Source organism: Elephas maximus, chromosome 10, assembly GCF_024166365.1.
Source record: "Elephas maximus indicus isolate mEleMax1 chromosome 10, mEleMax1 primary haplotype, whole genome shotgun sequence".
In the NCBI taxonomy this organism is placed as follows: Eukaryota; Metazoa; Chordata; class Mammalia; order Proboscidea; family Elephantidae; genus Elephas; species Elephas maximus.
The window spans coordinates 102,339,825-102,366,624 of NC_064828.1; the positions used below are offsets into that span (position 1 = coordinate 102,339,825).

Below are 26,800 nucleotides of genomic sequence, written 5' to 3' on the forward strand. Positions count from 1 at the left end.
TTGTGGCCTTAGACTGGGTAATCGTTTTTAGACATGACACTAAAAACAAAAGCAGTTAACAACAAAAAATAGACAGACTGGATTTCATCAGAATTAAAAACTTTTGTGCTTCAAAGGACACAAGAAGGAAGTAAAAAGCCAACCTACAGAATGGGAGAAAATACTCGCAAATCATATACCTAATACGGGTTTAATAATCCAGAATACCCACAACTCAACAACAAAACAAACAACCCAGTTAAAAAATGGGCAAGGCATTTGAATAGACATTTTTCTAAGTTAAGATGTACAAATGGCCAATAAGCACATTAAAAGATGTTCAACATCCTACTTAGCAGGGAAATACAAATCAAAATAACCATGACATACCACATTACACCCACTAAAATGGCTAGAATAAAAAAGACAGATAATAGCAAGTGTTTACAAAGACGGGGAGAAGTTGGAACTGTCGTACATTGCCGGTGAGAATGTAAAACAGTGCAGTTGTTTTGGATAACATTTTGGCGGTTCCTCAAAAAGTTAAACGTATGACCTGGCATTCTACTCTTAGGGTATATCCCCAAAACAAGTAAAACATACGTCCACACAAAAACCTGTACCTGAATGTTTATAAACAATCCAATGTCTATCAACAGATGAGTGGATACACAAAATGTGGTATATCGTAGAATATTACTTGGCAATAAAAAAAAATGAAGTACTGATACATGCTCCAACATGGGTAATGAATGCTGAAAATATGAAAGAAGCCAGACTCCACCCCCCCAAAAGTCACATATTGTATGATTACATTTATATGAAATATCCAGAACAAGCAAAGCCACAGAGACAGACAGGAGATTAGTGGTTGCCAGGGCTGCGGGAGCAGGGAATTGGGAATGACTACTACTGGGTAAGAGGTTTCTTCTTCGGGGGGAGGAAAATGTTCTGGAACTAGACAGCGGTGGTGGCTGCACAATCTTGTGAATATACTAAAAACCACTGAGCAGTATACTTTAAGAGGGTGAATTTTGTGATATGTGAATTATATTCCCATTTTTAAAAAAAGTAAATCAACTGGGGAACTTGGTTTGAGGGGACTTCTAAGTCAATGGGCAAAATAATTCTATTATGAAAACATTCTGCATCCCACTTTGAATTGTGGCGCCTGGGGTCCTAAATGCCAACAAGCGGCCATCTAAGATACATCAATTGGTTTCAACCCATCTGGAGCAAAGGCAAAGGAAGAACACCAAGGTCACACGACAACTAAGAACCCAAGAGACAGAAAGGGCCACATGAACCAGAGACCTACATTATCCTGAGACCAGAAGAACTAGTTGGTGCCCGGCCACAATCGATGTCTGCCCTGTCAGAGAGCACAACAGACAACTCCTGAGGGAGCAGGAGACCAATGGGATACAGTCCCCAAATTCTCATGAAAAGACCATACCTAATGGTATAACTGCGACTAGAGGAATCCCAGAGACAATGCTCCCCAGAACTTCTGATGGCACAGGACAGGAACCATCCCCGAAGACAAATCATCAGGCATGAAAAGGACTGGTCAGTGGGGGGGAGAGAGATGCTGATGAAGAGTGAGCTAATTAAATCAGGTGGACACTGGAGAGTGTGTTGGCAACTCTTGACTGGAGGGGGGATGGGAAGATAGAGAGAGAAGGAAGATGGCAAAATTGGCACGAAACGAGAGACTGTAAGGGCTGACTCAACAGGGGGAGAGCAAGTGGGAGAAGGGAGTGGGATGTATGTAAACCTACATGTGACAGACTGATTGGAATGGTAAATGTTCACTTGAAGCTTAATAAAAATTAATTAAAAAAATTAAAAAAAAAGTAAATCAAAGTACATTACTCTTCTGCTTCAAACCCCCCAATGACTCCTCATTCCTCTCTGAGTAGTCAGCCATATTCTACTTATAGGTCCTTAAAAAAAAAATTTGTCCAACCTTTGTCAGATTGACAAGCGGACAACTATCAATAGATTCTAACCTAAATGTAAGTAGCCTACATTTTCCCAGCACCCTGAGGACTTTCTGCTACACATTCCATAATAATTAAATAAGAAATAAGATGAACAACAAAACATGGAGACCTTCCTTCTGAAAATTATCATTTGTAATAGACTTGATTTTTGGTGAAACATTTCCCTCATATTTAAAAATTATGGCTTTAAAAAATCTATTCTTTCAAAAATATAATTTTGATAGTACTAAGGCCAGAGTTGTTAGATGGCATCCAGTTGGTTCCCAACTCATGGTGACCCCATGCCTGGTTGTTCACCATCCCCACGGATCAGTTGTGGATTGGACCACTATAATCCATAGGGTTTTCTTCGGCTAATTTTTCAAAAGCAGACCACCAGGCCTTTCTTCTTGGTCTGTTTTAGTCTAGAAGCTCTGCTGAAATTTGTTGAGCATCACAGCACTTGAAAAGCTTCCATTGACAGATGGGTGGTGGCTGCACTTGAGGTGTATTGGCCAAGAATCAAACTGGGTCTTCCACATGGAAAGTGAGAATTCTACCACTGAACCACCAAGACCAGAGTAGACACACTAATTTAACTCAGAGGGGCTATTTTCCTTCAATTTCTTAATTTGAAAAATTTTAAACTTACAGAAAAATTGTAAGCCTAGTGCAAATAAACACCCAGAAACCCCTTCAATTTAACCCATTGGCTGAATTCACCAATTTTAAATATTTTACCACATTTTAACCATTTGAGAGTTAGTTGCAGATAATATAAAATTTCACTCCTAAATATGTAAATACATATCTCCTAAAAACAAGGGCATTTTCCTACATAACTGCAATATAACCATCAAATGCACAAATTTAATATTAATAAAGTATTTTTAATATATATTTTTATTCAAATATGCCCAATTATCCCAACAATGTCCTTTATAGCTATTTTCTAATCCAGGTATTTGTGGAATGTTCTTCAGTTTGGGTTTGTCTGATATTTCCTCATGATTAGACTTAGGTGATGTGTTCTTGGAACAGGTGATATTGTGTCTTTTTGGGTATATCATTTCAGGGAGCATAGTCAGTTCGAATCTGCCAGGCGCTCCTTGGAAACTCTATGGGGCAGTTCTACTCTGTCCTACAGGGTCGCTATGAGTTGCAATCAACTCAACGGCAACACATTTGGTTTTTGGCTTTTTTTAATGCTACATGTTGTTGTCAGGTGCCATCAAACGGGATCCGACTCATAACGACCCTATCTACAACAGAAAAAACCACAGCCCAGTTCTGCGCCAACCTCACAATCATTGTATGCTTAAGCCAATTGTTGCAGCCACTGTGTCAATCCATCTTATTGAGGGTCTTCCTCTTATTCACTGACCCTCTGATTTACCAAGCATGATGTCCTTGTCCAGGGACTGGTCCTTCCTGATAACACGTCCAAAGTACATGAGATGACATCTTGCCATCCTTGCTTCTAAGGAGCATTCTGGATGTACTTTTTCCAAGACAGATGTGTTCCTTCTTCTGGCAGTGTATAGTATTTTCAACATTCTTCACCAATATCATAATTTAAAGGTATCAATTGTTTTTCAGTCTTCTTTATTCTTAATCCAGCTTTCACATGCATATGAGGTGACTGAAAATAACATGGCTTGCATCAGGTGCACTTTAGTCTTTAAAGTGACATCTTTGCTATCTTTTGCAGTAGATTTGCCCAATGCGATATGTCTCTGATTTCTTGACTGCTGCTTCCGTGGGTGTTTATTGTGGATCCAAGTAAAATGAAACCCTCGACAACTTTAATCACTACTCCATTTATCATGATGTTGCTCATTGGTCCAGTTGTGAGGATTTTTCTTTTCTTTATGTTGAGGTGTAATGCATACTGAAGGCTGTGGTCTTTGATCTTCACTAGTACGTGCTTCAAGTCCTCTTCACTCGCAGTAAGCAAGGTTGTGTCATCTGCAAAACACAGGTTGTTAATGAGCCTTCCTCCAATCTTGATGCCCATTCTTCTTCATATAGTCCAGCTTCTCAGATTATTTGCTCAGCATAGAGACTGACTAAGTATGGTGAAAGGATACAACCCTGACGCACACCGTTCCTGACTTTAAACCATGCAGTATTCCCTTATTCTGTTCAAACAACTTCCTTTTTGTCTATGTACAAGTTCTTCAAGAACACAATTAAGTGTTCTGGAATTCCCATTCTTCACAGCATTATCCATAATTTGTTATGATCTACACAATTGAATGCCTTTGCATAGTCATTAAAACACAGATAAACATCTTTTTGGTATACTCTGCTTTCAGCCATGATCCATCTGACATCAGCAGTGATATCCCTGGTTCCACATCCTCTTCTGAATCCGGCTTGAATTTCTGGCAGTTCCCTGTCAAAGAACTGCTGCAACTGCTTTTGAATGATCTTCAGCATATTTTCACTTGAGTATAATATTCATGATATTGTTTGATAATTTCCACATTCTATTAGATCACCTTTCTTAGGAATGGGCACAAATATAGATCTCTTCCAGTTGGTTGGCCAGGTAGCTGCCTTCCAAATTCTTGGCATAGATGAGTGAGCACCTTCAGCACTGCATCTCTTTGTTGAAACATCTCTATTGGTATTCCGTCAATTCCTGGAGCCTTGTTTTTTGCCAATGCCTTCAGTGCAGCCTGGGCTTTTTCTTCAATGCCATTGGTTTTTGGTCATATGCTACCTCCTGAAATGGTTGAATGTCAACCAATTCTTTCTGGTACAGTGACTCTGTATATTCTTTCCATCTTCTGTTGATGCTTCCTGTATTGTACAATATTTTCCCTGTAGAATCCTTCAATATTGCAACTTGAGGGTTGAATTTTTTTTTCTTCAGTTCTTTCAGCTAGAGAAATGCCAAGCGTGTTCTTTCCTTTTGGTTTTCTGTCTCCAGGTTTTTCATTATAATACTTTTTCTCAAGTCGCCCTTTGAAATCTTCTGTTCAGTTCTTTTACTTCATCATTTCTTCATTTCGCTTTAGCTATTCTACCTTCAAGAGTAAATTTTAGAGTCTCTTCTGACATCCATTTTTGTCTTTTCTTTCTTTCCTGTCTATTTAATGACCTTTTGCTTTCTTCATCTATGATGTCCTTAATATCATTCCACAACTCATCTGATCTTCAGTCATTAATGTTTAGCACATCAAATCTATTCTTGAGATGGTTTCTAAATTTAAGTGGGATATATTCAAGGTTATATTTTGGCCCTCGTGGACTTGTAATTTTCTTCAGCTTCAACTTGAACTTGCATATGAACAACTGATGGTCTGTTCTGCAGTTGGCTGATTTGTTCTGAGCTTCTCCATCGTATCTTTCCACAGATGTATTGATTTGAGTCCTGGATATTCCGTCTGGCAAGGTCCGTGTGTATAGTTACAGTTTGTATGCTGAAAAAAAGGTATTTGCAATGAAGTTGTTGGTCTTGCAAAATTCTATCATGCGCTCTCTGGAGTTGTTCCTACACTAAGGCCGTATTTTCCAACTACCGATCCTTCTTTGTTTCCAGCTTGTGCATTTCAATTACCAGTAATTATCAATGGATCTTGATTGCATGTTTGTTTCCTTTCAGACTGCAGAAGTTGATAAAAATCTTCAATTTCTCTATCTTTGGCCTTAGTGGTTGGTGCGTAAATTTGAATAACACTTGTATTAACTAGTTTTCCTTGTAGACATATGGATATTATCCTATCACTGACAGCACTGCACTTCAGGGTAGTCTGGTAATGTTCTTTTTGACAATGAACATAATGCCATTCCCCTTTGTCATTCTGGTATCTTAGTCATCTAGTGCTGCTATTACAGAAATACCACAAGTGGGTGGTTTTAACAAAGAGAAATTTATTCTCTCACAGTCTAGTAGGTTAGAAATCCAAATTCAGGGTGCCAGCTCCAGGGGAAGGCTTTCTCTCTCTGTTGGCTCTGGGGGAAGGTCCTTGTCATCAATCTTCCCCAGCCTAGGAGCTTCAGAACAGGAACCGCAGATCCAAAGGACACACCATGCTCCAGGAATTGCTTTCTTATTGTTACGGGGTCTCCCATGTCTCTCTGCTCACATCTCTCTTTTATGTCTCAAGAGAGATTGACTTAGAATACAACCTAATCTTATAGATTGAGCCTTGGCCTCATTAACATAATTGACATTAATCCCACCTCATTAACATCATAGAGATAGGCTTTACAACACACAGGAAAATCACATCAGATGACAAGATAGTGGACAATTGCACAGTACTGGGAATTATTTCCCAGCCAAGCTGACAGATATTTTTGGGGGACACAATTTAATCCATGACACCTGGCATAGTAGACCATATGGCTGTCCAATTCAAAATGGCCAAAACTAGTCCATTTCAGCTCACTAATGCCTAGGATATCAATTTTTATGCATTCTATTTCATTTTTTATGACTTCCAATTTTCCTAGATTCGTATTTCGTACATCCCACATTCCAATTATTAATGGATGTTTGCAGTTGTTTCTTCTCATTTTGAGTCATGCCACAGCAGCAAATGAAGGTCTCAAAACTTTACTCCATCTTTGTCATTAAAGTCAACTCTACTTTGAGGAAGCAGCTCTTTCCCAGTCATATTTTGAGTGTCTTCCAACCTGAGTGGCTCATCCTCCCGCACCACCAGACAATGGTCCACTGCTATTCATAAGGTTTTCACTGGCTAATACTTTTCAGAAGTAGACTGCCGGGTCCTTCTTCCTAGTCTGTCTTAGTCTGGAAGTTCCACTGAAACCTGTCCTCCATAGGTGACCCTGCTGGTACTTGAAATACCGGCGGCATAACTTTCAGCATCACAACAACATGCAAGCCACCCCAATACAACAAAATGAGAGATGAGTGGCGGTGTATGCTACATAAAAAAAAAACCAAACCCAGTGCTGTCGAGTCGATTCTGACTCACAGGACAGAGCAGAACTGCCCCATAGAGTTTCCAAGGAGCGCCTGGTGGATTTGAACTGTGACCCTTTGGTTAGCAGCTGTAGCACTTAACCACTACGCCACCAGGGTTTCCGTATGCTGCATATTTGAATTAAATTACCTCAGCTATTTCCATAATCATTTTTACTAGAAAACACTTCAATATTTGTCCTCCACGTATTTCCACAAGTCATGTGAAAATCATTTTACTGCATTTGCTTTGGTCAATGCTTTAGGAATACATACTCATTGTCCCTAATATAAAGCCCCATACCATAGGTGACAGTTCTCTGAAAATCAAATCCTAGAAGAAAATTTATTTTTCCTAAGGAATAAGTATGCTTCGTCTTCTTTTTAGATAATATACAATGAAGACTATTTTGTGCCCTGCTTTATTTTGGTTTCCAGGAAGCTGAGAATATAATTGGATGTTTGACTATTGTCATTTTATTTATCTGGTTTTAATATTGTACTTCTGTTTATATTTCCCCTAGTTCTGATTCTCTATCCATATCTTAATACTTATGGACTTGTTATAAGCTTACTCAAATACTTTCTGGAACATGGTATAGAATGAATGAATTAATAAATGAATGTATACAGCATTTAATTATCTCTAGATCTAAGAACAGAATGATTAATACCATCATTTTAGATAAGTTACAAGAAAAAAAAAGAGGTAATACATAAAAATGTGTAGAAAATAATGATTAGACCCCTTATTTTTCTTATACCCCACTGTTACAGAAAATAAATAAATGTCAAAACAATACATGTTAAGGAATTAAGCAACACACACTCACACATAAAAACCAACCAACAAACCAATAGGTGACCCAAACTTGTACAGCTGCCTACTTCCTCAGAATTCTTGAGAAAAAAATACAAAAAAATCTCTGATTAAAAGCAATAAGCCATAAAAAAAGAATAACCATCACTGTATAGTCTGACTGTATGAAGCAATTCTGGAAGTGGAAAAGAAAAAATATATCCCTAACAGTATATTAAAAAATAATTTTCTAATAAAAATTGCATGACAAAAATAGAATGTAACATATGAAAATAATTTTTAATTAGAAAAATAAAAATTACTTTAGCTAATTATATTCATTTTCATGAAACCCTTTTACCAAATAATCAGTACATGTGTTTTTAAAAATATGATACCCTCTCATTTATCTCAAGACTAATTTCCTGTAAAATCTTAAATGTCCTTTCTAAGAGAGATATTATTTGATAATATTTTTTTATTTTCAAAGAAAAATACCTTTTCTTAAGCAAGGATATCGGAATAATTTTACAACTCCATAGTCATCAGCTGTAACTAAAACTTGGCCAACATAATTCCCATGTACTGAATTTATATCATTGGTATCTGAATACTTGGGCCAAATTCCATTTACTTCAAGGCCTGAAACACATGTCCATGAAGCCCAGTGAACACCTTTGGTTTCTTCTTTACTTGTTACCTCTTTTCCACCTAAAAATGAATCAGAGTCTTAATTTAAAAAGTTATTTCATCTGATTTTTATTCAAATACAAATTGTACTTAAAGCACGGTAAACGTCAAAGTTTTAAATATCTTTCTATTCCAGTTCAAACAGATGACATGCATAGGTGAGTTTGGGTGAGGAGAAAAGAGAATTAAATACATTAAAAAAGAAACAGCCACTACAAAAATTATACTGAATGAGACACACAGAGATTTGAATAGGTGTGGCCAGCAGGCTCGCCCATGTGGAGAATAAATCGTGATCTAGATTAGGCACAATAAGATTAGTTCTGAGAAAGAGGTAAACGCTACGAGAAAGTGGCAAATCTAGTATTAAAAAGGGCACCTAAGAAACATGGCTGAGGAAAAAGAAAGAACTGAGAAAGACCAAGGAGGAAGAGAAAGTGGGGAGTAACAAATTTACTTATTAAGTCCTAAGTAAAAGGACTTTAGGCCTCAATCTTCATTAAAGATTGTTAATGAAAAACTTTTGGGGAGATGCATTAATTTAATTATGCAGCTTGTCTTATTAAATAAGTTCTTGGAAGATAGTGACTAATTCACTGATATAATTTTTTTTGTAATTCTGCTTTTATCCTTTTCCTTTTAAATATCTGACAGTTTGTGTTTCAAATTTAATCTGTTAGCTATATTGTTAATATTTGCAAAGCTGACTACAGACAACCACAGCAAAGTGAAGAACGGTGACAGATTTGTAGCAATTATATTTAGTTAATTAGTTCTGCCCACAAAAATATTTTGACTTTCTAATATACTTTTTTACTTACACAGTATGGAATTTAACATGAAATAGGTCTGTCTTAGATCCTCCCAGCAAGAGTCTTAATTAAGAACCAAAAGGATTTCAAGGTAATAGAGCAGCCTTATAGAAAAGACCACAATGCCCATAATATCAGCTCAGATCTTCTTTGATTTCCTACAGTCAAATGTAACTTACACGCTGCTTTTAGTGAAATTCTAAAATAACTTATAGACATTAAAAATCTACACGTTACATATAATTCATTAGAAAATTTTACCTGGCATTCTATAAAAGAGTCTTTTTCCATTTCCATCATTTGTCTGTAAATATCTACTGTCTGAGGACCAGTCCAGGTGAGTGATGAAACTGAGTGATCCAACACATTCCCCAACCTTCTTGTAGCGCTGAGCAACTCCGTAAATATCAACTGAGCTGTCATTGCACCCAACGGCAAGGTAAGTTCCATCTGGTGAATATTTTAACTCATGAATTGCCTCCTTCCTATCTTTAATATGTACAACTTCCGTCATATCTCTGCAAGAGGACAAGGTAAGACCACATTTTAAAAAGTCATTACAGAATTAATTTGGTTTTCAAATATGTCTAAAATTACTGTGAGAATGTAGAAACAATGTTTATAAACCATAAAATAAATATAAATGAGACCCATAAAAAAAAAAAGGCCATTGCCGCCGAGTCAATTCCAACTCATAGCAACCCTATAGGACAGAGTAGAACTGCCCCATAGGGTTTCCAAGGAGTGCCTGGTGGATTCAAACTGCTGACCTTTTGGTTAGTACCTATAGCATGCTGTAGCTCTTAACCACTATACCACCAGGATTTCCTTTTTTTGTTGTTGTTTAATAAATGAGACAAGTAGCATTAATCTGAGAATAATCATTGGACCTAACAGAAACATATATGGACGATATACACTGGAAGGAGAGAAAAATGATGAATTTCAGTTTCTGTATTACTTTATTTCTAAGTAGTTTAGGGACCATACTAAGTTTCTGGAGTCACACAATAAAGAAAATAAAGTCACAAATTTTTATGATAAAAGAAGTTCTTTGTAAATACTGAGTTTATAAGAAATGCTTAATTATAAATACTATAATTTTCAAATAAATTTTTATAATGAACCAAATGTACAAATTACATTCAGGAGATGAAGAAAAGAATAATTGATTCTTATCACTTCAATAATACATTGAATATACATCTTTATATAAAAAAAAAATCTTTATATAGCTATCACTATATAAAGGTATGGAGGCCTGGTTTCATAGTGGTTAAGAGCTAAAGCTGCTAACCAAAAGGTCAGCAGTTTGAATCTACCAGGTGCTCCTTGGAAACTCTATGGGGCAGTTCTACTCTGTCCTATAGGGTTGCTATGACTCAGAATTGGCTTCATGGGAACGGGTTTGTCTTTTTTTTTTTTTTTTTTGTATAAAGCTACATAAAAAACCGTTGCTGTTGAGCCAATTCCAACTCATAGCGACCTTATATGGCAGGGTAGAGCTGCCTCATAGGGTTTCCAAGGAGCTGCTGGTGGATTCAAGCTGCTGACCTTTTGGTTAGCAGTTGAGCTTTTAAACACACTGTGCAACCAAGGCAGATGTATTACTTTTATTTTAACCTTTGACTTTTATACAGGTTTATATAGCATTGCATTGGGCAAATCTGCTGCAAAAGACTTCTCGAAAGTGTTAAAAAGCAAAGATGTCACTTTAAGGGCTAAGGTGTGCCTGACCCAAGCCATGTTATTCTCAATTGCCTCATATGCATGTGAAAGCTGGGCAATGAATAAGGAAGATCAAAGAAGAATAGAGGCCTTTGAACTATGGTGTTGGCGAAGAATATTGAATATACCATGGACTGCCAAAAGAATGAACAAATCTCTCTTGGAAGAAGTATAGCCAGAATGTTCCTTAGAAGCGAAGATAGCGAGACTTCATCTTGCATACTTTGGATATGTTACCTAGAGGGACCAGTCCCTGGAGAAGGACATCATGCTTGGTAAGGTAGAAGGTCAAAGAAAAATAGGAAGACCCTCAATGAGATGGGTTGACACAGTGGCTGCAACAGTAGGCTCAAGCATAACAACGATTCTGAGGATGGCACAAGACTGGGCTGTGTTTCTTACTGTTGCACAAAGGGTCGCTATGAGTTGGAAGTGATTCAGTGGTACCTAACAACAACAATATTAAGCTACATAAAGATGTATAGTCACATTATTTTTATTTTAAACCTGACTTTTTAAAATAGAATCCAAATTCCTCTCAATTAAGTACCATATCAACCAATGAAGTTAAAATTTTTTTCCATGATGCTTTATAATTGAGTTTCCAAAATAATACTGGTATTGGGACAGCCATAAAAATGGTTAAACATGTAGTTAAACGCCGCTGAGTTTCCAAAGTTGTGGAGACAAAAGAGGAGGGAGAGAAGAGATGCAGGAGAGAGAGAGAGACAGGGAGGGAGAATTTCTGTGTTCACTTAGTGCCGCTGTTTTTTTTTTTCAATATAAGTTTTGCATCACTTATCTAAAACGTTCTGAGGAGGTAATTAAAAAAAAAATACAAGAGTAAATGGATGTTTCCAAATTTCTAAAGTTTTCAAAACGCACAGTTTAGAGCAATCAGATTCAAATTTCTTTCAATAGTCCTTACGGAATTGTTACTTTGTGTCCAGCCACTAGGGATACAAAGAGGAACTCAACCTTCTTCTGTGGAGGTGGATATAAAATAATTATGATAAAATGTGATGAGTGCTAAAATAACATGTGAAGTTCTCTAAGAAATATTAAAAGCAGGGTAAAGAATAGACTAAAGGCAAAAAGGAGCCAAGGAAGAGTGCTATGTGCTTTGAGCATAAATCTTGAGGAGCTGGCGAAGTATAAAGAGGAGGCAAGGTTTTCCCAGAGGACAACACAGCATGAGCCACAGCATGGAGCTGTGCAAGTACACAGCATGTCTGAAGAATAACGGTAACGAAAGGCACATACAACAAGTAGGAAAGGAGTGACTCACGGGGTTAAAGACAGAAACTGAGCACAATCTGTGATGGATTTACTATGTTGCCAAGCAGTTTGTATTTGACTCTGGTGTTAATCATATAGAGATGAAAATCAGCCCCTTAACTAAAAGAAAACAAAGAAAAAACCATTCATGTGCTAGAGACTGCTAGCAACTCACCAAATATTTATTTCCCCTTCTTCCTAGACTGAATTTCCTGGTCTCCCTTGCAGTTAGGGTGGCCATGTGCCTGAATTCTAGCCAAAGATACATGAGTAAAGATGATGCGAGCCATTTCCAAGTCATGCTTTTTAGGAAGCAGGCATGCTCCCTTCACACACTCTCGCTCCTTCAGTCGGCTAGATGTAGATATCTTGAATGGCCTAAGGGGTGGTGAAGCTACAACAAACGGGAAAGAGCCTGGGTCTTTGAATCACCTATGGAAGAAAGCCACCATTGACTTGACCGTTACATGAGTATGCAATAACCTTCTGTTGTGTCTGAGCCACTATACCTCTGGGGGTCTGTTAATAACAGTAGTTAATGATTACCATAACAATATAGGCTACATATAGCAAAGGAACGCCAAGAGAGATATAGAATTGTAATATTTAAAGCTTCTTTTTTTTTTTAAGCTTTCTTGGTTAAAACCACTTTTGCCTCAGACTCTACAACTTGCAACATTCACTTCCTCAGCACAGACTTGTACCTCTACCTTTCCCAGTGACTCTTCGCTTTAAGTTATAATTAAATTCATGCACCTAATCTCCCTTTATATCTAAATGGGGCAAGATGTTCAAGAAAGCATTTAAGGCACTATTTGATAGCTTTTACGTTTTATGCCTCCCAATAATTCCAATCTTATTCACAAACATTAGCTAAAAAGCTCCTGGGAAATTCATTAGAATTATGTGTATATCTTTCACAGCTTTTTTGTTCTAGGGACTTATCTGCTCTCGATTAACCAAAGAAACCTCTTATGTCCCAGGCTGTCTCTTGCTTCCTGCCACCATGCTCCCCAACCCCCAACACACACACGTTCATATACTAGAAACCACTAGTGATGGAGAAAGATTTTGATCAACTGATTGTCTACCAAAAACCAACCCCATTGTCCTTGGGTCGATTCAAACTCATAGCAACCCTACAGGAGGAGTAGAACTGCCCCATTTCCAAGGTGCGCCTGGTAGATTTGAACCGCCAACCTTTAGGTTAGCAGCTGAGCTCTTAACCACTGCACCAGCAGGGCTCCGACTGGTCTTATAGCATGTAGCATATTGCTGTGTTAGCGTTAAGAATTGTATGACTATCCTCTCTCAATAATAAGTTTTTCTGACAAATTTTGGGGAAAGAAGACTATTTACTGAAAATTTATTAATTAAAAAAATTCTAAATTAAGTCTTCTGGGAAACCGGTATTTGAATTCTACAGTTTCTTTAAGAAACAGAGGTAGCAAAAGCCTGGGAATACTCATACATTAACGCTTATTAACACATCATGGAAGTAAAGGAATACAGTGCTACTAAGAGCATAGAATGGAGGAATCATTCCTCGCCAAGAGAATCAGAGGAGGCATACCAAAGGAAGTGGGGTTTAAACTCCAATCTAAGGCATCAATGGGACTTAGCTCAGCAAAAGACAGGGACTGGGAGGTAAACGGTCCACTTTCCAGCACAGACAGCAATACGCAAAAGAGTTAATGGCAACAGAAAGTATTCGAGATCAGTTTGAGAAGGTCAGTATGGATATACTGATAAAAGCAAAGGGGGCTTTGGTGTGAGATGAGTCCAATGAGGGCGGTTGAAGAAAAATCATGAAAGGCCCTATTATGGATTGAATTGTGTCTCCCAAAAATGTGTGTCAACTTGGGTAGGCCATGATTCCCAGTACTGTGTGACTGTCCACCATTATGTCATCTGATGTGATTTTTCTGTGTTGTAAATCCTACCTCTATGATGTTAATGAAGTGGGATTAGTGGCAGTTATGTTAATGAGGCAGGATGCAATCTACAAAATTTGGTTGTGTCTTAAGGCAATCTCTTTTGAGATATAAAAGAGAGAAGTGAGCAGAGACAGGAGACCTCATACCACCAAGAAAGAATCAGTGAGAGCATAGGGCGTCCTTTGGACCTGGGGTCCCTGTGCTGAAAAATTCTTCAACTAGGGGAAGATTGATCACAAGGACCTTCCCCCAGAGCTGACAGAGACAGAAGGCCTTTCCCTGGAGCTGGCACCCTGAATTTGGACTGCTAGCCTCCTAAACTGTGAGAGAATAAATTTCTGTTCATTAAAGCCATTCACTTGTGGAACTTGTGAGTTTAAGCTAGGGTAGGAAGTATCAATCAGATTACTAATCTAGTTTCAAGGTAAAAATCAAATTGAAGGAATGTAAGAGTAGAATCAAGACCAGTTAGAAGGCTACTGCAGATGGTGTCTGCTTGGACTTCAGAAAGAAGTGAACTGATTAGAAATATATACTATTATAATCTGTATCATATATAGTTTAAAGTATGATAGTATGTAATATACTATGTAATATATAGTATATGTTAGAGACATTACAATTCTAATCTTATTCACAAACCTTAATTAAAAAGCTTCTGGAAGATTCATCCGGGAGGCAAAAGCAACAGGACGTGGTGATAGATTAAGAATGGTGGGTTAGGGAGAGAGAGATACCAGGATAACACCTCAGTTTCTGGCTCGTACAAGGGAATGGACAATGGTGCCATTCACTAGGATAGGGCCCAGAGCAGAAGATCGGTTTGGGAGGGAGAATCAGGAGTACAGTTCTGGACATGCTGAGTTGGAGAGGCTTTTGAGGCATCCAAGCAATGTTAAGTAAACACCTGGATACACACAGCTGGAGTTTAGAGGAGAGATCAGGCCGAAGCTTTGCTTTTGGGGTCTTCAGGCTGTGGTGGTAACTGGAGCCAAGGGCAGGATGAGACTACCTAGGGAGAAGACACAAAGTAGAAAAAAAGGAGATAATCTAGGTCTGATCTTTGAGGAACTCCAATATTTATTGTCTGAGTAGAAGATAATTAGCCTATAAAGAAAATGGAGCCAGAGAAGTAGGCTGAAAACAGAGAGTTAACACCTAAAAGCCAAGGAAGAGAATGTTTCCAGAACCAGCAAGTGGTTAAGAAGATCAAATACTACTGAAAAATCAAGTTACATGAAAACTGATACATGTTCCTGGGCTTTGGAGACACACGGTGCTATTAGCGAAGGCTTTTCAATGTAAAGATGAACGCAAAAGCCATATTGGAACGGAGGTAGAAAACTTGTGAGTTAACTGAAGAAGGAGAGCCAATAAATTTAGACATATTTTTGAGAATTTTACCATGAAAGGGAGGAGAGTAGAAATGTGTATAACTAGAAAGGGACTTAGGTTCAAAAGGAAATTTAAAATAGGAGATATATGAGCATGTTTTAATGATGTTGGGGGGAGGGCAAAAAAATTTAATGTGAAAAAATAATGGACAATACAAAGATTGTCTTTTTAAAGCCAGGAAACAAGTTTTGAGATTATTAGTCTCAAGAGGTGGGACAAACTATAAACAACCAAATCAATGCCAAAATTGTAACAGTGCTGAGAGCCTAACAGGGAGATTTCATAGTCTTTCGTCTCAGTCACCTTAGTTTTTGAAGCTGTTTTGGCAATATGACATATTTATGGGACTCTGGAAAAACCTTTAATTAATCTTTAAAATTTATATGGTTAAGATGCAGTTTACAAAAATCCATTTAAGAGAAAAAATCTCAGCATATCTCATTGTAAAAACCTGTCCCAGAAAGCAAGGTCAGCACGTATAGAAGATGATGCATCTGAAAATATGTGAGTTGCTCTGCAAAGCTGAAAGAAAGAGACTGAGGTACAATCTCAGAGACTGAAGCTGGAGAGATTGAATGCCATCCTAAGGACAGTGAAAAGCCTTTGTCATGCTTTAGAAAGAGAAGGGATGTGATCAAATGTGCTTTTATAAAGAGTCACTATGACTACTGAGTGATAAAAAGACTCAAGGGAAGCAAAACAGAAGGCAAGGGAGACCAGTTAAGAGGCTGTTCCACCAGTCCAGTTAAGAGATAACAGAAGCCCATATAAGATTAAAATGGTGAGAATGGAAGGAAACAGATTAATTTGGGAGCTATTCGAGAAGAGACTCTCCAGAACTCTGTGATTAACTAGACAGACAAGGCAAGCAAAAGAAAGAAATGAATAAAATGGTTTCCGGGTTGGGTAACTGGGTGAATGGTCCAATCGTTCACTGAGCTAGAAAGAAAGATTTCATAAATATTTATCCTTGTGAACATATATGGATCTATGGCAAAATTTTAATGGCTATGTAGAATTCAACTGAATGCCCTGTACCTATAATTCAATACAAGATATTAACTGCTTAACAAATATTTAAATTTTTCTAATTGCCCCAAAAAAGGAAAGATGCGGGCATTTGTTTCAAAGCATAAAGCTACAAACAAAAAGACAAAACCATCTGGTCATTTTTAACAGCTTTATCACCCATTCCATCAATAGCAGAGGATCATTACTGAAAATCAGTAATACCAAGGAATGGTAGTCAAGACCCAAATTTGTAGTTCAAAATTTAAGTCTTTAATCTATGAAGCATTCTTGACCCTCCAAAATCAGGGCAATGTTTTTGAGTTGACATAATTTTATAACAAAAGGAATTTTTATAAATACATATTTTATATTTAATGAAATATATATTATATATCTGAAATATATATTATATCTGAAATATATATTAATAAGAAGGGGGAAGAGTAAAGGAAATGGATAAAATAATGAGTAGTACATATTTTATCTCATTTAACAGGAAATTAAGTTTCTATTTCTAGCCTAATACCATACCTTACTCGAAGTACAGTGAATGAGCCATCCTTCATTCCAAGAGCAAGATGAATTCCATCTACGTTTACAGCTGCAGAGCGAACTGGTTCTTCCATATTACACCTTGCTATTAATGCATGATCTACTAGGCTCCATATCCTGTAACATTTGAGAATGAAAAGGCAAGCAACAAAATTGGGAGATAATATTGCAAAACATGTATCTGATAAAAGCTTGTATCCAAAATATACACCAAAAAACTCTTAAAATAAGAAAACAACCCAATTAAAAAATGGGCAAAAGATATGGACAGATGGCAATATACAGATGGCAAACAATCAAATGAAAAGATGCTCAACATCATATGTTATTAGGGAAATGCAAGTTAACACAGGAAACCCTGGTGGCATGGTGGTAAAGTGCTATGGCTGCTAACCAAAAGGTCGGCAGTTCAAATCTACCAGGTGCTCCTTGGAAACTCTATGTGGCAGTTCTACTCTGTCCTTTAGGGTCGCTAAGAGTCGGAATCGATTTGACCGCAACGTGTACGGTATGGGTAAGTTAACACTATAATGAGATCCCACAACAAACATACTAGAATGGCTAAAACCCAAAAACTGTCAGCGCCAAATACTGATGAGGTTGTGGAGCCACAGGAATGCTCATTCACTGCTAATGGGAATGCAAAATCATACAGCCACTTCAGGAGATAGTTTGGCAGTTTCTTACAAAGCTAAACATCTAGTAATTGAAAACTTCTGTCCACACAAAACCTGCACATGAATGTTTACAGTAGCTTTTTTTTACTCTTAGATGCCAAAAACTGGAAGCAATCTAGACGTCTTTCAATAGGTGAATGGATAAACAAACTGTGGTACATCCATAAAATCGAGTATTATTCATTGATAAAAGAAATGCGCTACATGAAAAGACTTGGAGGAACATTTAATTGCTAAGTGACAGAAATCAGCCTGAAAAAGCTATATACTGTATGATTTCCAACCATATGGCATTCTGGAAAAGGTAAAACTATAGAGATGGTAGAAAGATCAGTAGCTGCCAGAGGTTCAGGGGGAAGGAAAGAGAGATTAATAGGTGGATCACAGGGCATTTTAGAGCAGTGAAACTATTCTGCAGGATACTGTAATGGTGGATATATGACATTAAGTATTTGTCAAAACCCAGAAAACAAAGAGTGAACCCTAATGTAAACTATGGACTTTAGTTAATGTATCAATATTGGTTCATTAATTTTAACAAATGTACCAACCACAATAATGCAAGGTGTAAGGAACAGGAGAAACAGTGTACAGGGGCAAAGGGGTATATGGGAGCTCTCTGTACTTGCACTGAGCCAGAGAAGAAAGCTTTCTGTGCCACTTTTCTGTAAACCTAAAACTGCTCTAAACAAATCAAGTCCATTAAAAGTAACTTATAGGATTATAGCTGAAATAGCACTTTGAGGGAGCTTTTAAAATGCATATATTATAAAAGTTATGATTTAATATAAATGTCTACCCTAAGAGATTAGAAAAAAATCAGAAAAACAGAGCAGACTTTGAAAAAGCTATTATAATTGTATCTTTTAAAGTTTTGTCTTTCCTGTTTATTGCTGGCTTACAGGAAAAATGTTTTTATGTCCAGAAAACTTGCTAAACTCTCTTTTTAATTCCAATAATTTATCTGTATTTTCCTTTGGATTTTCTACATACACAACCACACCACCTGCAAATGACAGTCGTTTCTTCCTTTCATAAAAACACACGCACATACACACACAGAAACACATGTTTTTGGCTTTATTGTGCTGACAAAAGACTGAAGAGAATGGTGAAAGCAGGCTTCATTGCCTTCTTCCTCATCTCAAACGAAAGCTTTTAAGGCATATTTCAACACTATGCATGGTATCTGCTGAAGACCTTCTACCTCTCCCACAGGGGTCGGTAACCTACAGTCCTTGGCTCCAACCTGGTCCGCTGCCTGTTTTTTGTATAGCCTGTGAGCTAAGAATGGCATCTACATTTTCAAATGGTTGAAAAAAAAAATCAAAAGAAGAATAAAATTTTCAACACACTAAAATTACATGAAATTCAAATTCCAGTGTCTATAAATAAAGTTTTATTTGAACACAACCACACTTATTTGTTTACATATTGTCTATGGCTGGTATCAGGAGCTTGGGTAGCACAAGTGTTTTGTGACTAGCTACTAACGAAAAGGTTGGTGGTTCAAACTGACCCAGAAGCTCCAAAGAAGACAGGCCTGGCGAACTGCTGCTGTAAAGATTACAGCCAAGAAAACCCTACGGAGCAGAGTTCCACTCTGCACACATAGGGTCACCATGAGTCGGGTGCTGACTCAATGGCAGCTAACAACAACAAATGGCTGATTTCAGAGGCAGACCTGAGTAGCTGCAAAACGAATGGTATGTGACATTCACATCACTCTGTTCTGCTGCTTAGCTTACCACAAATTGCAGTGACACAGTTATAACCTGACAGATTTTTTGAGTGCCACGTGTATCATTATACTCCAACCTATTATTATTGTTGCCAGTGTTTATAAATCACGCCAAAACAAGGGAAAAGGGAGAAAAGTGGACTTAGAATGGTGCACTTTTTTTCTTGTGCTTTAAATCAAAGTTTGCAATTCAAGTCAGTTTCTCATATAAAAACTTACACACACATTGTTATGTGACCCTAGCTGGTCTCCCTATAATGTGACAGCACACTCCCCCTCTTCACTCCGTTATTTCCCATGAATGACGCACTTTTAAGGCAGAGTGTTACTGAATTAAATGGCAAAGCATTGTGTTTATTATACAATGACACTAACTGTGCCAAAAGAATAAAAATATATGTCGATATTACTAGACTAAACACTAATCACATTTCCAACACTCAAGTTTCTCAGGAAAAGACAACTTTCAGTGCAGTCAGTGAGACAGAGGCAAAATATGCCAACCATGCTATCTAATTTTAATCTGGATTTCTAGACTAACAGTTACGTTTTTTGAGAAAAACATGTTTTTCCTAGGTGGCCAAAACCAGGATGTGAAACCACATGCCATAGTTCATGGTATGTTCAATATTCTTCACCAACAGCACAATTCAAAGGCGTCAATTCTTCTTCGGTCTTCCTTTTTCATTGTCCAGCTTTCACATGCATAGGAGGTGATTGAAAACACCACGAATTGGGTCAGGCGCACCTTAGTCTTCAGGGTGACATCTTTGCTTTTCAACACTTTAAAGAGGTCTTTTGCAGCAAATTTGCCCAATGCAACGCGTTTTTTGATTTCTTGACTGCTGCTTCCATGGGTGTTGATTGTGGATCCATGCAAAATGAAATCCTTGACAACTTCAATCTTTTCTCCGTTTAACATGATTTTGCAAGACAGTCAAAGAAAATACATGGAAGTATCTTGTTACCAGAATCTAAGCATCCTTTATCTGTAATCACTAACTATGCTATTAATAATAATCAGTAACCAGTCAGAATGTTATTATTATAATATTCACTGATTTTCCTATAATTGCCCTCCCTATGGTTTGGTTCCTCTTTTTACCCCATAAAAATACTTGTATAATGAAACTGCCCTGGGACTACCTGGTTCCATTTTCAGTGGGCAATGTGGTTACCCAATTGGAAATTGTTTTAAATCCTTAATAAACCTCTCTGTTTTAATTTGAAATAGCGTTCGAGTTTTTCTCTACAACACAGGAAAACAATGGTCAGAAAAAAAATAGAAAATTGAAAACAGAATTTCTCATCACATGAGAATTTCTTCACAAAACCGAAAATGAGGCTGCAACCAAAGTGAATTCTGAGTGGTTCATTCATTAGCCAAGCAAGGAAAGCTGTTTACTGATAGTTGTTTGGATTAGAGCAGCTGAAGAAATGTGTTCAGAGAAAATAAACTTGTTTATGACCATTAGCCTTGCAGAACGAACAGTTGCTCAAACAATAGGAGGATACTGGGAGCAACACCAATTGTTGTTAGGTACCGCGGAGCTGGTTCCAACTCACGGCGACGCTATGTACAACTGAATGAAACAATGCACAGTCCTGTGCTGTCCTCACGATTGCTGCTATGTTTGAGCTCGTTGTTGCAGCCACTCGGTCAATCAATTTCCTTGAGGGTCATCTTCTTTTTTTGTTGACCCTCTACCTTACCAAGCTTGATGTCCTTCTCCAGGGACTAGTCTCTCCTGATAACACATCCAAAGGAAGTGAAACAAAGTCTCTCGATCCTTGCTTCTAAGGAGCATTCTGATGGTACTTCTTCCAAGACAGATTTGTTTGTTATCCTTGCAGTCCATGGTATATTCAATATTCTTCGCCAACACCGTAATTCAAAGGCATCAGTTATTCTTTGCTCTTCCTTACTCATTGCCCAGCTTTCCCATGCACATGAAGCAATTGAAAATAACACGGCTTGGGTCAGGTGCACCTTAGCCCTCAAAGTGACATCTTTGCTTTTCAACACTTGAAAGGGGTCTTTTGCAGTAGATCTGCCCAATTCAATACGTCATTTGATTTGCTGACTGCTGCTTCCATGGGCATCAACTGGCAACATCAATAATTAATTAAAAAGCAAGACAAATAATTTTGAGTGGCTTTCCTTGGATCTTGATGAGTCAAACAGGTATTATCAATACCACTCAGTTGTTGTTTATTTGGAGAGTCAATGTCAAGTTTGAGGTGACTGAAAAATTAGCCTCTGTGAACAACTACAGGTAAGAATACTTTCAAAGACATTGAGAAAACACTAATTCAATACAACCTAAAGTGGAATCGGCTAATATGTGCTATGATGGTAAAATATCTGTGGGAGCAGCAAAAAATAGCTTAGGTAGAGAAATTTGCAAAGCTTGTGAAAATACAAGGTACTTAAAGTCTACGTATTATTCTTTAACAAAAAATATTTGAAATCTATCACGTTATTAAACCAGTAGTGTTACTGGTGAACTTTATTTGCTTTCTCGTACTTAACGACTTCAGTTCTGTGAATTTTTGTCAGCAATAGAAGCTGAAAATCTTGACTTCCCTTACCACAAGGTAGTTGAATGGTTTAGTAGCGATAAAGTTTTATTGTGATCTTTTGAGCTCAGAGTCAAGATTGAAATTTTTCTGGGTGAGAAGAACCACCATTAACCACTACTACTGAACTCCACTGAAAGGCTGGCTTTGTAAATTAGTTTCGCTGCAGATTTGATAACGTTTCTTAATGAGTTCAACCTAAAATCACAAGGCAAATGCAGCAGTTACATGTGGGACTCACACTGTGGTGAAGTCACAGGGACATCAACTCATGTTTGAATAACAACATCAAGCTGTTTTTTGGAAGCCAAATCTTCTTTCTCACACAAATTTGCAGTGGATATTTTTTCTTAGCTTAATCTATATATATAGGAGTCTCTGGGTGGTGCAAATGGTTAAGCACCAGGCTACTATCCAAAAGGTTGGTGGTTCAAACCCCCCTAGGGGAGTGTCAGAAGAAAGGCCTGTTGTAACATGAACAGATAAAATCTCCATCTAACTATTTTTTTTCCTTATGTTTATCTAAGGATAAACTCTAGCCTACACAAATACTTTATAATTTGCTTACCTGACTGAACGATCATCACTTCCAGTCACAGCCAAAGGTTTAGTAGGGTGGACAGCAAGTGCCCACAGTTCACCTTCACAGTGTCCTTGCATAATTAGGAAAGGCTTATTTCTTTCATGTACCACAATTTCAAAAATTTCACTGTCCTGCGTTCCAACTAGAATGTGGTCACCTCGCCAACAAACACTCCTCACAGACAAACCTAGTCAAAAGTGAATTGTGTTTAACATCAAGGCTACAATAATACAATGCTAATCTGCCTAAATTGATATTAATTTTTGTACCTTCTATGCCTGAGATATCGGACAGAAGAAACGTGCAAGTCCTTGCTCCACACTCAAGTTTTCAGTTCTCCACATTGTCTTCTATGTGGAATGATATTTCTCTCATACATCTGATTTCTACCCATCCTTCAAGACATACACTCTTCTCCCTTCTACCTTGTCAAACAACGTCAGCTATAGTCTAGCCACTTCCTCAGCCAAAGTCTTATTAACAGCCTGCATCCCCCAGTAAGTAATTATTCAGGAACTACCTTTATGGAATTGTATCGAATTATTTTTCTCTTGTAATAACTGACTTTTCATTTGTCTATATTTCATTTCTCCAATTTGCTAAAAAATAATTGAGAAGAGAAACCTTTATTGCTCTGTATACCAGACAATCCCTTTGGGAACACTGGAAAAGCTTGTTTTTCTTAGTTTTCTTATGTGTATAGTAATAGGGCTAATAGAAAGGTACTGTGTACTTTACAATGTTGTGAGAATCAAATATGAAAAAGTATCAAATTATTTTATAAACTTTAGAGCATAATAAAGTTCAGGAAAATGAATGAAAATAGAATACTATTAACACTGGGTATTTATTATGTGACATTCTTCTAAACATTTTACTATATTAACTCATTTAATCTTATGAGATAGGAAGTATTATTATTCTTATTTTTCAGATAAGCTTAAATAACTAGCCCAAGGTCACACACCTAGTAAGTGACTAGAATACAGTTTAAACACAAGTAAGTGTAACTCCCAGTGTTACTTCTGTAATACAATGCCACACTAATGAATAACTTGTTAATTTCTATAGGAAAAGATCCTGCCTTATTACATCGATTTTTAAAAAATATATTCCCCAACTGCTGTCAAATTTGGATGAAGGAAAAACACATCCATACTCATTTAAATCACTATGAACAAAAGTTTCCCCAACTTCCCACACACTTTCTTTACAATAGCTTATATGTTAAATAAGGAGCCCTGGTGGCTCAGTTGTTAAGTGCTTGGTTGCTAACAGAAAGGTCGGTGGTTCGAACCTACCAGCCGCTCTGCAGGATAAAGATGGGGCAATCTTTCTGTAAAGACAACAGCTCAGGAAACCCTTTGGGACAGATCTACTCTGTCCTACAAGGCTGTTATGAGTCAGAATCCACTCAATTGCATAAACATCTAGTTATGTTTAGCATTCCAATAGTAAAATATTTTCAAAATCCAACATTATCAAAGTACCTGTTACATCTCTCTATAAAATAGGTCCCATTATAATAAACAGTAAACCTAGATGCTCTTTAGGCAAAATTTCTCCTCTTTAACAGAAGGATTTCAATTAAACGTATACAGTATAAAGGGATAAATGTTAAGGCTCACTTATAATTATATTTATAAAACATTCATTTATGTTTATTGAAAGACAGAGACAATCCTCAGCACATTTAGAGCTCGCTTAGTTATAATACATTCTTTTGTTATTACCTTTATATCCCTGGTCTGTTTCCCTGAGATCAATCACAGTAATTGGTTTAAAAGTTAAATCCCAAAGACGAATACAACCATCTCTGCCACCAGTAGCAAAGCCTTCTTCACAAGCATTCATGCTAAAAATTCCTGCCTAAGAGAGGAAATGTTAATTTAACATATGCTTTCTAAGAATCTACTATATGAAGTTGAAAATCCATTTAAAAGAATTCTTATATGACATAGGTATAAACAAACACATCAGAAAGCAAAAAAGAAAATCTAGAAATAAATCTGTATGTATACAGAAACATAACCTATAACCAAATCAAAACCAAACCTCCTGCCGTCAAGACTGTGCTACTTGAAGATCTTATTGTTAACAATGTACCTAGCAGTTGTATGCCATCAAGCTCTCTTCACTTTGTGAAGGATCCAATTGCTGTAAAGCTAGGAGGTTAAAAAAAAAAACCTAAAAGGCTTTAACAATGGATCTTCTTAATTTGATAACTCATTTATATGAAAATCTCATGAAGTACAAAAATTAAATCCCTTTGCACCTCACCGAATGAATCAATGTTATTAAAAAAAAGTTATATTTTTTCTAGAACTGCCCCCAAATTATTTCCCACTGGTAAATGAGATTCAAGAGGCCCTAGCTTTAGTCTACTGTGGCTAATCTAGAATACTTTAAGGTTGAATTAAAAAAAAAAATTTTTTTTCATCACTACTTTGAGAAAGATACCATGCTAAAGCTATGGTTTTAGCAAAACACTGTTATACTAATTTCATATATATCTGTCTGACTAATTGTACACATTAAAATCTTGAAAATAAACAGGCAAATTAATTCAGTTCAAATACTATATTTCAAACAAATGAACTGATTAAAAACAGTATGCTATATTATGCAATCTGTTGTTTTAAGACAAGAAGGTATGTAGTTAACATTTAAAAGCATTTAAAATATTTAAACCTACTTACAGTATGGGCTCCTTGTATTGTTCGTATAAGATTGATTCCTTTCCAAACATATATATCTCCATTGAGTGCACCGGAATATGTTAATTCATCCCTTGCACAGGCTAGGCACAATATTGTCTGAAGGTCACCAGTTTTACCAAAGACACCTCGTTTTGGGGTCAGAGCATTTCCACATAAACTCCAGAACTAAAAAGCACAGAGTATTATCAAATTACCAAAGAAGGCTTATAAAATAGGATAAAACATTTCTATTACTTAATGCTCTATTACAGCAGTGGACTAGAAATTACCTAATAAATTCCCTTATGATATAATAGCAGCATTCAATGTTCACACCCTTATCCTAATGTTGTCCATAGCTATGTTACAGCAGAACAGCCACTAGTTTCAATCCTTACCTATAAGGATAAGAGGGCTGAAACTTCTGGGGAAAAAAATCTACATTGAACTTAGACAGGAAAAAGAACTGGGAATCGGTTAGCAATGAAAATGAAGATACCATACATTAAGAGGAAAAAGACTAAATCAAATGTTTGATCTCTGATGGAGGCAGTAAAGATGTGAAAAAATAACAGTTTTTTAAAAGGTCTAGAATGTTGCTCTCATTTATATTTTCAAAGCTGAGCAACTGCTTTGCTTGTGAAGCTTAAAAATAAGATAGATCCATCTGGGATGATTTGTTTATTCTTGGGAGAAGATAGGAAAGTTAAACATAAATCTTTATAATCAGGGTTTTTGCTCTATTATATGGATTCAGGTAAATTTTAATCATTGGCAGAGAGAGAAATAAAAAATAAAAATTGGGCAGGGTAGGAATATACATTAAATACCTCTGCATAAAGAAATTAGGCCTAGAGAATAAATTAAATGTTATAATAAGTAAAGTACCACTTAAAAACATAATTTACTAATATTATACACTTTATTTTAAAACCTGAAGATTCAAAGAATTAAAAATTACTACAGTCATCCATTCAAATAACTGAGTACTTTTATGAATGAAACTTAAATGATTTCTAAATATAAAAGCTCCATAATTCCTGTGCATAAGAATAGCTGGTCCTCTCCCTTTTCAGCAAGTCCCAATGTGAATCAATTATTTTCTTCTAAATCATTAATTCTCAAACTTGGCCGCACATTAGAATCACCTGGGGAAATTCTAAAACACAGGCTGCCTGTGCCCAGCTGAGATCAACTGAGACAGAAGCTATGGAGAGTGAAGCCCAGGTATTCAAAGGATTTGGAGATACCGAGAGGGTTATGAACCACTGTTCTAGCATCCAGAGCAATGCTGTCCAACTGAACTTCCGGTGATGACAGAAATGTTCTATATCTATGTTGTCCAGTAATATAATCGCCAGCTACAGGGGGCTCTTGGGCACTTCAAATGTGCTTGCTAATGTGACCGAAGA

The 26,800-nt window shown here is 36.9% G+C and overlaps 1 protein-coding gene across 16 annotated transcripts in view; it reads right to left on the reverse strand.

Annotated features, from left to right (window-relative positions):
- Nucleotides 1-26,800, reverse strand: part of EML5 (EMAP like 5) — a 170,793-nt gene that overhangs the window by 91,482 nt on the left and 52,511 nt on the right. For 15 of the 16 annotated variants that reach the window (XR_007518849.1, XM_049897337.1, XM_049897336.1 and 12 more), the window contains 6 exons: nt 25,389-25,574; nt 24,423-24,558; nt 22,675-22,876; nt 17,088-17,225; nt 9,469-9,725; nt 8,204-8,416 (listed from right to left, as the gene is read on the reverse strand). Coding sequence is in view for 15 of the 16 variants with exons in the window: in XM_049897337.1 (XP_049753294.1) it covers nt 8,204-8,416; nt 9,469-9,725; nt 17,088-17,225; nt 22,675-22,876; nt 24,423-24,558; nt 25,389-25,574 (1,132 nt within the window). In the remaining variant the exon portion in view is untranslated. Of the gene's footprint in view, nt 1-8,203; nt 8,417-9,468; nt 9,726-12,388; nt 12,724-17,087; nt 17,226-22,674; nt 22,877-24,422; nt 24,559-25,388; nt 25,575-26,800 lie in introns of those variants that run through there. The other variant, XM_049897347.1, reaches the window with a different exon arrangement.